The 16,193-nt window shown below is 39.7% G+C and overlaps 1 protein-coding gene and 1 pseudogene across 4 annotated transcripts in view; one reads left to right on the top strand and one right to left on the bottom strand.

Annotated features, from left to right (window-relative positions):
• The window catches only part of kug (kugelei), a 375,801-nt gene that overhangs the window by 271,905 nt on the left and 87,703 nt on the right, over nt 1-16,193 (top strand). For all 4 annotated transcript variants that reach the window (XM_065236080.1, XM_065236079.1, XM_065236078.1 and 1 more), the window contains 2 exons: nt 12,228-12,597; nt 13,017-14,416. In XM_065236080.1, coding sequence (XP_065092152.1) covers nt 12,228-12,597; nt 13,017-14,416 — 1,770 coding nt within the window. The remainder of the gene's footprint in view (nt 1-12,227; nt 12,598-13,016; nt 14,417-16,193) is intronic.
• On the bottom strand, nt 871-10,605 carry LOC135712973 (uncharacterized; annotated as a pseudogene).

Here is a 16,193-nt window from a genome sequence, read left to right as displayed (position 1 = left end):
ACACCATAGTCAAATATACAATTCTTTGCTTCACCGACAACCATTGTAAGGCATCTAGCATCAAAGTTGAGGAAGTGAATCTATTACATCTCAAAATCAATGTGTTGCATTGGTCAGAAATAAAATGGAAGGGCAAAAGTCTAGATGAGGAGAGATGATTGATTTGTATAGCTGTATTTTACTGGCAATAGTTAAATCGTTTTTCAGGCGACATACCCGCATAAACGCGAACCATAAATTGACCTTACCGATAATGGTTATAAATTGTTTATAATCCCTCCTTAACTTTAACTGAAATGGTTTTGGAACCTTACATGAACGTTTGTGTGATAAAGTTTTAACCTTATGTATTATGGTTTTTTAGGAAGCGGACCTTACAAATAATGGGTTGTTAAGAACCATTACCATTTCAAATTCTTGTTTTCTCCATACATTTCGGAAAGGGAACTATATTAGAACGTTTTAACTTATGGTTTGAGAACATTAATGGTTATGGTTATGGTAGTCAGTAAGGCCCATGAATGGTTTTGTAACATCGATCAACTTTATGTGGAATATATCGCGAATTGGTTGCCTGTAAATTAATAATTATCAGTTCGCGATATATTCCACGTAAAGTTGAGCGATAATACAAAACGATTAATGGACCTTACTGACTACCATAACCATAATCATTAATGTTCTCAAACCATAAGTAAAAACGTTCTAATATAGTTCTCTTTCCGAAAATGTATGGAGAAAACAAGAATTTGGAATGGTAATGGTTCTAAACAACCCATTATTTGTAAGGTCCGCTTCCTAAAAACCATAATACATAAGGTTAAAACTTTATCACACAAACGTTCATGTAAGGTTCCAAAACCATTTCAGTTACAGTTTAGGAGGGATTATAAACAATTTATAACCATTATCGGTAAGGTCAAGTGATGGTTTGCGTTTATGTGGGTAGAATTCCATACTTCTTGGCAATTTTCTTGATGACATTGTCAATGTGATGATGTCACGCACCGAACGTCCCCGTTCAGTACCGTTATTTTGAAGGGAGCTGATATCACAGGTTGACTAACTTATCTTCAGACGAGTTGTGCCAATTTTTTCGCCGATTTCTGTTTTGATTGGTTCTACCTTGTACTAGAGCTCATAGTTGATGGATTTGATCGCTTTAGATTCCATGTTTTCTTCTCCCTCGGTTGTGCTAGCCGTTGCAGAATCTGAAGTTATTCGAAGTGCGATTCCATTGGTTCGGCGGATCTGGTTGCGGTTTTTGTTGTGGCGCTGAGCTGGACCGGGAGTTTAAGGAAGAGCGATGCCTTCCAGGTCTTCTGCTTCGACGACGGGCGGTGTCTGTGGGATTGGTGCCGGAGATGACTTAGAGAGTGGTGAAGGCTGAGGGGTAGCTACGGGTTTTGGTTCTGTTTCTTCTATTCTGAGTTCCTCTATTCGCGACATGTTTTCCTCTGGTTCGGCGATGTTGACGTCGCTTGTTGGTGTTGGTTCAGCAGACTTTATGCTGCCATCAACTTTTGATAGATCTTGTTCTTGTCTATCAGTTTTGGGCGGCGTTCACCTTTTCAACAATTTATTATTTTCTTTCAACAATTTATTATTTTCTTTCAACTATTACAAGCTCCGTCAGGTGGTTGTTGTTACTATCGTTGGTCAAGGCCAGGTTTTCGAATTGATTGGGTTCTATTGTGGTCGTTCGGTTCACCTCATCTTCAGAAGTAGTACGTACAAATGATTCAATTTCAGCCGTTAGATTGGTGAGATTTTTCACATCTTCAGCATCTTCTGGTGATCCGTCAATCTTCGCGTGACAAGGACGGTATTCGTTAAATCAACGGAAGTGTTTGCCTGGAAATTATGAATTCCAAAATGAACAATCTTTTTAAAATCAACAATAAGCAATTCCCGCATAACATTTGAAAAGGGCCTATCAGCATTTGTAAACAAAACTTAAAAGGCCCTTTCGCACGAACCGAAGTACGTCCACCCAAACTCAAGACCAACAATTGAAAAGGCCTCAACTCAATTTTATAAACAAACCTTGTAAAGCCATTTTCTCACGAAGTGAAGTCCGCCAAGGTGAACCAAAAGAATGAACAGGTAGGATAAATTCTCCCCTACCCGATTTTTTTTTTAGGTTTGCGAATGTAGGTTTACTTATTTATTTGTTTATTTATTTTATATAATTCCATCTGGATTCAAGTCTAAATGAAATATGGGATGGTGAAAATCCTTTTTGAGACAGCACATTTTAAATGAAATAAAAATATATAAATTATAAATAAAACATAAATAAGTTCTTAAAGTGAACCAATCAATAAAACAATTTTTAGTTGGCAACTGCAAACAGGTCACTCGTCAGATGGCAGGAACCAATATCGTGTAGATGATTACGAATCATGAAATAAAAAAAACAGCAGGTAGCACATTCATTTTCCTAGTTAATTATTGGACAGATACTCACCAATTGCATTATTGTTCTATTCAATATCGTTGATTATTATTACGTTGGCGTTGCAGAGTGGTGGCAGAACTATTGAAGTCAAATCTGCTGGCGATTTCGTTAAACCGAAGTATCATGAATCTGATTGGATCATGTTGTCCATAACGAGTGTGACGGTTAGCTAAATGCAAGAAATTGCGTCGTCTCAAAGGTCGTTCTGGAACATATTTATTCAATTCAGTGAGAATATCTGGGGCGTCAATATCGTTGGTTAACATCTTAACCACGAATACAGCTTGCAAAGTCGATATTCTTTGTTCCAGAGTATCAATTCCCAGCAGCATACAGCGATGTTCATATGGAGGAAGATTCAGTGCGTCGTGCCAGGGTAAGTGTCGGAGGGCTAAGCGCACAAACTTTTTCTGTACAGCCTCGAAGCGTTCGATCCATTTTCTATTGTATGGCCACCATACTACTACGGCAGATTCCAAAATAGAGCGTACTAGGGCACAGTAGAGGAACTTCAGGCAGAGAGGATCGCGAAATCCATCAGCAAGCTTAAAGATGAACCCGAGCTGCTTGTTAGTTTTTGCTAACACATCTTCACAATGCGGTCGGAAAGGGAGTTCACGGTCCAACATCACCAAGATCCCTCACCTGATCCATGCGTTCGAGAGTTTGCCCAGATAGCTTGTAGTTGAAATATAACGGTTAACGCTTTCTACTAAATGAGATCTTGTTGCATTTGGCTATACACAAATCAAGATGATTACGCTTGCTCCACTCCTCAAACATATCCAATAACCGTTGCAGCTCCAAGCAGTCTTCAATACATGTGATTACCATAAATATCTTAACGTCATCTGCATAGAATATTCGCTGTCCGCGTGGCAGAACAAATGAAACATCATTTATGAATAACGAGAAGAGAAGCGGGCCTAGATTACTTCCTTGCGGTACGCCGGAAGAAATGAAAAAAAAATCATATGAATATGAAGAGCCGATCCTTACTTTCACAGACCTTCCAGTCAGGTACGATCTAAACCAGTTTACTAGGTCGGAGGAAAGTCCAAATTGCTCAAGTTTTCCAAGTAGGATATCATGGTTCACTCGATCGAATGCAGCTTTGAAATCTGTGTACACGGCATCTACTTGCGTACCAGCGTCCATCGAGCGTATGCAGAGTAAAGTAAACTGTGTCAGATTTGCAGTGACGGTTTGTTTCGGGAAGAATCCATGCTGAGAACAGGATATGTAGTTCTTGCTAGGCTCAAAGATAATATATTTAAAGATAATCTCAAAAAGTTTAGAGCAGGCACTGAACGAAGTAATTCCCCGGAAGTTGGCAACATAACATTTGTCCCCCTTTCTGTGAATCGGAGACAGGAATAAAGTTTTCGATCCAGCTGGAAATGTTTTCTTTTGAAACGAGAGGTTGAATAGTTTTACTAATGGTTTCAGCAGAGCACTTGAACATTTTTTCAGTACGGTTGAAGGAATCCCATCAGGACCAGGTGATACCGAATTTTTTTAACTTACGTGGAGCATTTTGGACGTGCTCCTCGGTGATTTGAAAAATTCTAAGTTCAAAGCTGTGCGACGGAGTATTACTGAGGGCAGCGTCGATCTGCGTTTGTGTGGTCAATGTATTTGAGAAGACATTCTTGAAGTGATCGGCAAATAGCTCACATTTACTAGACGCAGAACGCTCATCAAAGTACATGGATGTAGGTAATCCATCGTGCTTACGTTTAGTACGAACAAACGACCATAAATTTTTCGGATGCACACGCAAGTTCCTTTGCGTTCGATCAATGTACCGAGCATACAGAATACGATTGTACCGAGCATACTTGTTACTAGCAAGCTCAAAGCGATGCTTCAACTGTTGAGACCTATTGCGGCTATACTTCCGAAGTGCAGATCGTCTACAGCGCTTCAATTGGCGAAGGCTGGAGTTTGACCAAGGCGGCTTTAATAAAGGACGTTGAAGAGGCACGTTAGCTTCGACGACGTGACGTATTTCCGTGTTGAAAACACCAACGATTTCATCCAGATCCAGCTCAGAATCCAGGAATTGCCAATCGATCGAGGACAGTGCATCGTTTAGCAGGTCGTAGTCTACCCGACGAAAATCAAACTGGTTAGAATTATAAAGTGGCTCGTGAATACGGTGACATCAATAGCAGGGTGTGCGGTGTCAGTATCAACGAGTGATTCGGCTGCGTTGGAAACACAACAGCTTTGTAACCCAGTATCATTAACGAGTACCAAATCGAGAATCCGTGAAGTGGAATTTACAACGCCGTTTACCTGTGTCAAGCTATGGAAGCAGAATGCATAGTACAACATACTACTACTACTTTGAGACCTCCATCTTTTGAAGGTATCCAATGCAATTGAGGGTGATTATAGTCACCGAACTGGAAAGCGACATCATGAGGCTTCAAACACGATAAAACGGAATCGATAGATGTAATATGCTGCTGGATGAGAAACAGATCGTCTCTACGATCTGGTGGCAGATAAAGCACTCCAACGCTGACGGCACATATGGGAAGCATGATTTTAACCCAAAGCTGCTCAACAGCATTACTAATCGAAGCCGGATCAATACAACATCACAAACTAGATGATACGGTTATCAGCACTCCGCCGCCCCGAGTTTTTCGACTATTCAATGGGCTTCGATCTGTTCTGAATACCGTGTATGATCCGTTAAATAATTGAGTAGATAGGATGCAATCGTCGAGCCAAGTTTCAGTTAATACGATAGCATCATACTCTGAATCATCCGCAGCTAGAAAGAAATAGCCCAAGCAACACCATTTGTTTCTAAGCGAGTAACAACAACCTTAGTGTGACTAATAGACGGTCCAAATTATGGACAACGAACCGCATATAAAACTTCATTGTACCTTAAAAAGCGCAGAAGGTGGAGTCTGAATGACACAAGTTGTAAATGAGGTTTTAACTGACTTAACTGCAATGTTTCACTGAAATATTTAAAACAGTACTGTGATGTTTCCGAATACATGTAAATGACATTCAAGTTAACCACATAAATGTATTGGATATTTTGTGAGGTGATGCGGAAAAAGCATACTGATGTTTTTATTTAGACTGCAAAATCAGAGATGCCAATCGTAGAAAAAGTCATTTGAATAAAAGTATGACATTAATTACTTTAAAATTTTGATAACTAGTCCGTTTTTTTCAAACGCATCTAGTTTTATGGTGAAATTACACATTTTGCTTCGATTAAATATATACGCCTTCAAAAACTTACAAATTGATGCCACAAATTCGCAGCTTAAAAATATGTCGAAATAAAAAATTGATCTCTAAAAAAAATATTTATATTAAAACTATTGGAAAACATTACAGCTGTAATAAGTATTTCACTTTTTTATGTCACTAGGGTGTGAAACATGAATAAATTGAAAAATAAGTTTATTATGTTTATTTCTGGTGGAGAACATATGGCTGCCAGTTTACCAACAGCATTCTTATTGTGTACATTGCGGGTAAACATGTTCAGTACAACCATATTAATATGTATTTGCGGTTGTGTTTGCGAATGTGATTAATTTTTGGTTGCATTCTAACCGAATGAAAGTAGCATGATGATGAGTTCTTAAAACTCAAAATTATGTTTAAAAAAAGTAATAATTAATGGGATGGTCAGTGGTCACTCTAAATAATGTACCCAGGCACTTTTTCGGCTCTCTAAGGCAAGGTAGCGCGCTGTTGTGAGCCAATCACCCACAAAATATTCTGACAAGCTGGTAGATACCACACCCCGTCACATCAGTGGGCAACTAAAACAGACTCCTATTTCATGAAGTGTCCGACCCGTAGCCGCAAACCTAAATTTTAATCAGCATAGTTAATTTAAAATAAATACTTTACAAGTAACAATCAATCAAGGCCTAATAAGTGATCAGCTTTTTTAAACCAAATAAGCGTTTTTTATGCAGTACCGATAGATCCTTTTAATTTTAATTGTTTTGGCTGACAGAAAGTTTATTGAACGCAAAAATGCTTAAAAACTAGTTTGAAGAAGTATTTTATGCATAAGATAATAAATAAATAAAATAAAAACAAATAAAAAAGCCTGTAAACCAATTGGAATTAATGACTTTAACTCGCAAACCCCCACTGTCTATTACTGAAAAATGCTAAAACTTCATATGCACAATTTCGTTGTTTTTGAACAGAATATTTTCATCTATCCATTGCAATAGAACCACAAACTTCTCAAGTTTTGATGAGCATTGCAGTATTTAAAAAATCTTTTGATTCTGAAAATATTATGAACTGAAATAGTATAAATTTTTGACATTGGGTGTTTGAAAATCAAACGAAAATTTACCGGTTCGATTTCAGGTGCGTTTTGGTTTTTTTTTTTCTAATAGGAATAGGACGGGTTTATGAATGATTATTGAATCACCCTCCCGTCCTTGTAAGACTCTGTAAAATTTGCAGTTCGCAAGTCTTTCTAAGATTTTAAAATTTTCAGTCGATCGGTAGATATCGATTTGGGTAAACTTTTACATACATTTGCGCATTTAATGTATTTGGAGGTGTTTTGACATTAAATCGCTTAAGATAAAATTGTGTTTTTCACCTATTAAATTTAATGTATGAAAATGTCAACCCTCCTCTCCCCCCATTCCGGTACTAAATTTGTGGATGATCCCAAATGTTGGAAAAGAAATAAATAATCCAAGAAAATCATTTTTTCCAAAGATTTCATAGAAAATTAGCATGTAACAATACGCTTTAAATCTCATCGAAGAAAGTTGGACTCCCAACAAAACCGAAAAGTTGATTTTCTGCGGCTTTTGAGTCCATCTTTGTGCGATGATGTCTGAAAAAATATTCTCAATATTCTCTTAAAAAATGAGAAAACTTGAGCGGTTACGAATTCCGAATAAATATACCAGCTAGCTGCTGCGTATCATCAATTTCTGGTTAATACATAAATCCTTGCATTTTGACCCCTTGGCCGATTATAATATTACTATCCAATAATTAGTGAATGGGATCAATATTTCAACGCATAGAGTTCATGCTTCAAACCCTAAGGATTCAAACTCCCAGTTTATTGCGCGAGAATTAAAGCGATTTCATTACGTTGATTACACAAACCGTAAGACTTCTTTTCATAATCATCTAGTCATCATTCACTGATCTTTAAAAAAATAATTTATAATTATAAAGCAAAGATTGCTATCGAAATGTTTGAAATATTTGTGAGCATTTTCCATTATAGCAACATAATTTCGGCCGGTAGTGTACGGTTCATCCAGATATAATCCAGCTCACTGAACTGTTGCAAACTTGTTAAATAGTACGTTACAATAATGTAGCTATTTTTCAAGACATTATGAAAAGTTTACAACAAGTATTTTTTACGTTGCAGATGAGTGGATATTAAAATTAATGATTCATATTGAACTGCAAAACAACACCGCAACGATTTGTCAACATAACTGCACCATTACGTATTATCGATGGTATCCATGTTCCAGTTATGTTGAAAATAAGTAGCAAATGCGTAGTTTGAACAATCATAGAATTTGTTGAGTATGTGCGTGTTTTAAACGTCACTTGTCAGTAGCAATGTGACATCGAGCGGTAGCGGCATCGGTGCAGCTCCTCCGCCAGCAGCCATCAGGTTTCAGCATTATGAGCCACTACTTCTGGCAATCCACCCGCTATTTGGTGCCGTTTCCTGTTCGCCAGCAGTTCCGACAAATACGAGCTCCGTCTCTAACGGATCCTCAACGGCCACATCTCCGTTCGGCGGTATCAACATATTTGTTTGCCCCAGCTCACGCAACAACCAATCCATCGTCACCTCAGGCTTCTCACTGTTCTATTTAGCCCTTTGGAACACTCGGTCGGTTGAGAGACTACGGCCACGCCAGCCACTGTTGGCATCGCCTTAAGTCATCATCGTCCCCTGCCATCCGTAATCCTATCATCCTCGTCGTGGTCTTCCATTTCCTATGCAGATGTTAGCACATGCATTACGATTTCTCCGCTTTTGCCAATGCCTTCCAAAAATATTTTACAACATCAAAGTGACAAGACATATTTGAGCCATGGTAGACACTAAATGGTTACAACAAACCTTTACAGTGACTACTTGATTCAGTTGGTTGCAAAACGAAGTTTCATACGCTTAATTGGAACAAGATTGCAAATACATTTTTCAACACATCTTGGTTCGTCAACTTTTTAGTAACATTTCGGAAAAATTGCTCAATAGGTACAAAAAACATATAGTTCACACTCTGCTGCACCAAAGTTTTATGAAACATAATGTTTTATGTAACTCTCATTCAACAAACACAACACAAGTTAGATTTGTTGCTCAAGTGTTTCATACAATATCACGTAGCAAATAACTTCATACCAATTTGAGTGTAACATGTTTGCTCCTCCCAATTGAGGCATGATTTGACAGGTCATCAGAGCAGTACATTGAAACAGTTGAGTTTCATTATTGTGATCTAAAGTAAATGAAGCAACAAAGTTGAAACTTTGTCGTATCAAGATGTATTTCCTGTACCATTTAAGGGATTTCAGGGCAACTTAAATAAAAAATAAAAGAATTGAGATGTTTTCTGTGTTGCTTGGGAGTCGATCTTCGTCCCTCGTACATTTTGATAATAAATGCGCAAATTCGAAGCGGTTCCAGTAGCATTTAGTCCGTTCTCACCATTCTCAACAAAAGGGCCAGAACGACTTCGACGGCAGGAACCAGCAAGCACGACTGGGTTGAGAGGTTCAGGGACTTCCTTGAGGTGGCAGGCATTGCGTTTTGGTTTGGCAGATTCAGAATAGTCACATACTGGAGGCGTAATGCTGCAACGTTGACACGGATCAGGCGAAGAATTTGTTTGAAAACATGTATAGTTGCCTGAGGTAGAAGGTTGGAAGTTGGAGTTTCGGTTCGCGAGAAAATGGCCTTACAAGGTTTGTTTACAAAATGGAGTTGAGGCCATTTCAATTGTTGGTCTTGAACTAACAGCCCTCCCCGATAGTGTTCTTGATTTGAGAGGGCGTATTTCGCTTCTCGTGAAAGGGTTGTAAGGGTTGTTTGATAACAAAAGATGTAAGACCCTTTTCAAATGTTACGCGAGAATGTATGTTTTACCAAATTTCGAACCGATGGCGTTGGGGGTTCTCGTCGCTTCTTTCGTTGCCACGCTCAACTTTGCCGTAGCGTTCCGTTGTTGAAGCTATCGTTCAGCGATACGCTGTTATCCATTTCGTCATCATCAAAGGGGCTTGAGCTTTTGAGACTAGATTGAGACACTCTGCTGATACTGGAAAGAAACAAAAGGAGATCAGATCACTGCAACAAGTGATTATTATATATTCAATTGGAATTTTTTTAATTTAAACTATGGAACTTGCAATCTGCCGTACATACCGATAATGTATGTGGTCATATTGTAGACATAGATAATATGTATAGTTTACTGGGGACTCGAACTCTATAAACTAGAACCCCCATTCCTCTAACATAGACAGTCGTCCAACAGTTTTACACACACTTAGCTGCATTTTCAGTAATTTTGGAACAGCGGAACTGTTGCTTAAAAATATGTGAAAAATTCAAAACTTAGTTTATTGATTCCTAACTTCTACAGGCTTTGTTCTGTTAACTATATTAGCCTTAAGGTTAAACGACATTTTTTACGTATAAAAGTAATTTGAAAGTTTTATCGATTTTTTTCAGTAGTTACAAAGTTAGTAAAAATTACTGACTCTTGTAAAATAATCTATGTGTACAGAACAGATCGCATGGTAAATTCACATAGCATAGTCTGTTTACAGAAGCACTATAAGAAAGGTAGCTTTTTTCCCTGCCGTCAACGGTTTATTCCGCTCTGCTACGGTTCCAAACCAAGCGAAAGTCACCCGACAAACCCGCGCAACGATGAGTCAACACTCTCCTTTCTTCGTATACTTCTGCACCATTTGTCAGCCTTCACCAATCATTAGCGCTTTCAAACGCCTCAAGTTTCCACCCCTCACTCTCTGAACAAAATGCACATCACCTTATCCTTAATCGCATTTCTCAGCGGGTTGTTCAACCCGTCGCCTATTCTTGCGGAAAAGGTGCCAACGCTCATTTGTGGCCTCCCGCATCTCCACCTCCTTCCAAACAATAGCATTCACTATCGCTGATCACAGAAACAAGCGAGGAAAAAACGGATCCCGACTTCAAATGAATAGGAAGCAACCCATCCGACAACATCATCGGTGTAAAGATTTATAAGCTGCGATGTGAAAAGCTCATTTGCTGCCGACAAAACATCAACCCACCCTCCATCATCTCAGTCGCTTAAGTCTCATTCCACCCCCCGCAGCACTGATGGGGCTGCTTTAACCATCTTCCCTTCCTCCTACGCCATCAGTCCTCATTGCAGGGGGTGGCTATGTCGATTGCTATAGGCTGCCCTCTTGCGCATTATTCCACGTGTATGGCGGATAGCGGAAACTAGGATCCCAGGGAACTTGGGATGGTATCGGGTGGTAAGAGATGTCAATTCCGAAGACCGTGAACGCAAAAGCTCAGCTGCACAAAGAGCCGAGAGATGAATAATGATGATAATGAATTTTATGACGCTACAACGACGATCACGGGAGCCGTCCGGGGAGGACTACTAACAGTGCTGACGAGGACGACGACGACGACGATGATGATGATGATGATGATGATGCAAATGATAATGAAATCGTTTGATAGCTGAGTGCAGCAGTTTTACCACCGGGGAAAAGTAGGTTGTCAGGTCTGGACTGGCCTGGTTGTTAGTTAGTGTGAAAGTTTTGATGCCTGATGGCCATTAGACATGCCGCATGGCTGTCACTAGTTTGAAAGTTATTCCGCAAAACGTCCTGTACAGGAAATTCCAGGACAACTGGAGGGCAAGGGAATTTGAATGAGTTTTATTTATCACCAAAGCAAAATCTGCTCTTATCTATCCGAGAAAAGATTGCGATGCACTTCTCCCAGGACGAAGAGATACACACAAAGAGTGGGTGTGTGTGTGTAGTGCTCTGTTGTGTTGATTGTGTTCTGCCAGGAAGTTTCATTACGAGATAAGCTCGTAGGAAAAGACATCTACGGCAAGTCTGAAATATTGTTATTAAATATTCAAATTCTGTTTTGATAAATGCACAGAATTTGCATCCAACTGGGAGCTACTGAATATTCCGTTACGATAAGAACGCAAAATTTTCCCTCTAGTAATGATTCCAAGTGCTCCCCCTCTCTAGCTCTAGCAGTTGTTTGCAATCCATCATGATGAAACTTATGCTTCATGAATAACGGATTGATAAATCACGGAGGAAGAGTTTGATTTCAGCATTGCCGTCTTTTAGTTTAAAAAAAAACAAGCCGAGAAAACCCGAATTAAGGATTTGCATGATATTTATACAGTGAGCCAACCTTCTTTAACTGTTAAATCACAGATATAATGATTTACTGACACACCGTTACTGATTTAAAAACATTTTCTGAACAAAGCTGTTAAATTCATTCAGTATCCCATGAAAATGAAACTTTTCTGTAGGTAGTACACATTTATGTTTAAGTAGTTAAAAATGAATCGTTATTATCGAAAGCATGCATGTTAAATACTGTGATGCATGACAATCAATAATGTTCCTGTAATTTCTCATGATATTTGTTGTATATTCTCCAGAAAACTTTGACACTAATCAAACGAAATTTCCTTCTTTCCTCTCTCAGGTATTGGCCACCGATCAGGACATAGGCGAAAACGGCCGGGTAACCTATTCCATCAAAGCCGGACGCGGGAAGGCGAAAAAATTCCGCATCGACCCGGACACTGGTATCATCTATGCGGCCAAAACGTTTGAAGTGGACTCCGAGTATGATTTGCTGGTCAGAGCTGAAGATAACGGTGTACTGAAAAAGTCCCAGCAGGCTCGCGTCAGCATCGCTGTCGTCGAGGTGCCAGGGAAATCGGAAAACCCCCCGGTGCTCAAAACCATCGACCAGCACGTTGAGGTGACAGAAAGTGACACCCCTGGCTTCCTGGTGGCACTAATCCAAGCCATCGACTACGATGGCGAACAACTGTGGTACGACATCGTTGGTAAGTGCTTTGCTTTCCATTATGAATCAATTATGAGGGGGTTGCTCCATAGCAGTAGGGTAAATTTTCACTAAACCGATACGAAGATTGGAAATCTCCAAGTTAGGGTCATTTTCAACTTGCAGATCATTCTCTATGGAACAACCCCATCTCCGTTTTCATTGTTGCCATCATCCACCGTCAGCACAAGAAAGCAGATCCGTGCTTAAGTTTATTCAACAGCCAGCATTCAATATTTATTCTAATTCCGACTTCTCGTTTTCTCATTCCTTTTCTGATCCTTATCACAATCGCTTACACAAACAAAAATCTCTCATTCGGACCGAATCCGAACCGAAAACCCTGCTGCCGGAAATGGATCTGATCTGAACCACCTATCGTGTCCGTGCCACGTGGTGAATAAATTGCAAAAACTCCAGGTGGGGACGAGCGGAATGAATTTTACATCGGACGAGACAATGGCAATGTTTTGCTGGCCAAATATTTGGACTGGGAAACTCAGAAGGAGTACAATCTAACGATAAGCATCTCCGACGGGGTGCACGTTATTTACACGCAACTGTACGTTTCGGTAATTGATATAAATGATCACCGACCGGAGTTTACGGAATCGCTGTACCGGGTGGACATCTCGGAGAGCATCGAGGAAGGCACCGAGGTGCTACAACTGCACGCAACCGATGCTGACGAGGATAAAAAGTTGTTTTACAGCTTACATGCGGCACGTGATCCGGTTTCACTTAAACTTTTCCGCGTCGACTCGGTTAGTGGGAGTATTATTATGGCACATAAATTGGACCGCGAGGCACTGGCGGAGCACGTGTTGATTGTGATTGTAAAAGATCAGGGAACCCCAGCCAAACGAAATTACGCGAAGGTTATTATTACGGTGCATGACCACAATGACCACGCTCCGGAGTTTACCAGCAAAATTGTACAAGGAAGGGTATATGAGACTGCTACCGTTGGAACCAAGGTCGTTCAGGTTTACGCAATCGACCGAGACATTGGAGACAACGCTAGAATTACCTATTCGATAGTGAGTGGAAACATTGGAAACGTTTTCAACATCGATTCCAACATGGGTGTCATAAGCGTTGTCAAAGACTTGGACATAAGTGCACTCTCCGAGTACATGCTGCAGGTTAAGGCCTCCGATAGTGGAAAACCGTCACTTTCATCTCAGATTCCGGTTCACGTGATGATTAACATGGCAGACAATGCTCCTCCGAGGTTCATATCCGTCGATCCAGCTGCTGAAATCTATGAGAACCAGCCTATCGGGACATTTGTCATCCATATAGAAGCACGGAGCACTTCTTCGTTGCAGTTTGAGATAATCGAAGGAAACGTCAACGATATGTTCTTCATCAATCCCTCAACCGGGGTCATCACCACCAAAGACATCCTGGACTACGAGAGCCACAAATTCTACAATCTAACAATCCGAGCAACGAACATGGCCTCCGCTTCGGCAACGTGCGCAGTGATCATCAACGTACTGGACAAGAACGACAACACGCCATACTTCGAGCAGGAAGTCTACAAAGGTGAAGTCTCGGAAGCGGCACCAGTCGGATCGCTAGTGCTGACGTTGAGTGACAATCCAACGAAAGCCAGTCAATCGCTGGTGAATGCATCACTACCGCTGGTAATTAAAGCTAAGGATGCGGATTCCGGACTTAACTCCTTGCTGCATTACGACATACTGGAGATGATGCCGCGGCGTTACTTCCACATCGACTCTAGCACTGGAGCCATCAAGACGATTATGCACCTGGATCACGAAAAGATTCCTTTCTTCAGTTTTCATGTTAAGGTGAGTTGAATATTACGATTGCATTTTTTTTTTAAATTGTGCTGTCGGATTATCAGACAATAAGGTGTTTCACCACCAGAGAAAGAGTTACCTTCGATCGTGGAAAATCAACTTAAGAGTGTACACAGTTAAAATTATTTTGTAATTTTACACGAATTTCCATGCACATATAAAGAGCATGCATATTCATGTAAAATTAAATTGATTTTTAAATTTAAACGACTTGAAATTTACATGCATGTAAAATGAAATGACACTTGAATTTTACATGGATGATTTTCGATGGGTTTACCTTTCGCTTTTTCAAGTACGTGGAGTTATCACCCACGCGGAATAACCCGCCTTCACGGCACAGTACATACCCTACACTTCCACCGCTGCATCAAAACGATCAGTCAGGAGAAAAAAGTAACCCTGAGCGTGTTTTTGAATGTTTTTCTATTTTTCCATAGGGTTATGGTTACACGTTCCTATTATGGTGTGTTCCAATTATGGCCTATGAGAATTCCATAGGCCATAATTGGAGCACACCATAATAGGAACGTCTGACCATAACTGGTACACTCACCCTACCCAATTTTTAGATTTTCTGCTCGAACTAAATGTGCTCTCTGTATAAAACCGATTTAATCAATATGTTGTCTGTCATGATTTTCTATTTGTGGACGTGCTTATGTACGATAAATCGTTCCACATAACGAAAACTGAGCGCACAAAACTTACAATACACTTTTTCCGACATTCTCCACTAATGAATTGACCTGGCGGAGAAAAACCTGATCGAATAATCGGTCCGTCCGCCATATTAGCTTTCTCAGTGTTATTTGATTTAAATTTACACGAGCATGTAAATGTATAGGTTTTATCGTTGAAAATCCGATGCTCTTCGATGAGTTTTTACATCACGTGGTGATATTAAACTGGAAGAGAAATTGAATTGATGTATTGGGCCAAATTAGGGGCATTTCACTGAGGTCCTGAGGCCGACATTACATCCATTTCCCCTAATTCTTTAAATTTCAATTTCCAACTTCTATTTAAACCAATATCACTAGGTACCACCAACTTTAGAAAATTGAAGGTTCATTTAAAAGATATTTTTTCTGGCTTTCTGCATTTTGGTCTGACTATATGGATTGCCTCAATTTTAGAGATGTAATTTGAAAGTAGCAGTGTTGGCAAAATCAGAAATCAATTGATATTTTTCCGCTCTCATGCGCTCGCAATATCACGCGTGATATTGGAAAAAAATATCATCCTTGATATTGATTTTACAAGCTCCTTTGATATTATAAGACTATTCACAACGTGCAAAAATCAAGCTGAGAGTTGACTCGACACAAAAATTATTCCATTGCACATCGTTTTCTTAGAAAGAGAAAGCATGGTTTGCTATCTCTTTTTAATCTTCACCGATGGCAGACGCGAAGAGACTGCTGCAACCCGTTATGGAAGTTTTGGTTGCATTCGGGTGTAAATCAAAAATCGTTAAACTCAATCTCACCACAGTTTAGTGAGATTTGCAGTTGGTGAGTTTTGTTAGCTTGATATTCCGAGCTGCGATATCACAGCTTGCAAAATCAACCGCAGTTGTTTGCTTGTCGATTTTTGTCTACGAAAATCAAGCGTGAGCTTGGGCGTTGGAGAGATTTGATTTTTTTATATTTTCCCGACACTGGAAAGTAGTACAAATAACATTTTAAATTATATATTGGCATATACAAAATCATATTAGAGGCAAGATAAAGTTATACATAGAGTTGTATAAAGTATCCTA

Source organism: Ochlerotatus camptorhynchus, unplaced genomic scaffold (assembly GCF_037179485.1).
Source record: "Ochlerotatus camptorhynchus isolate MF236.1 unplaced genomic scaffold, CSIRO-AGI_Acam_v1.1 ptg000526l, whole genome shotgun sequence".
Taxonomy (NCBI): domain Eukaryota; kingdom Metazoa; phylum Arthropoda; class Insecta; order Diptera; family Culicidae; genus Ochlerotatus; species Ochlerotatus camptorhynchus.
The sequence above is the reverse complement of the archived record's forward strand: the minus strand, read 5'-3'. Positions and strand labels throughout refer to the sequence as shown.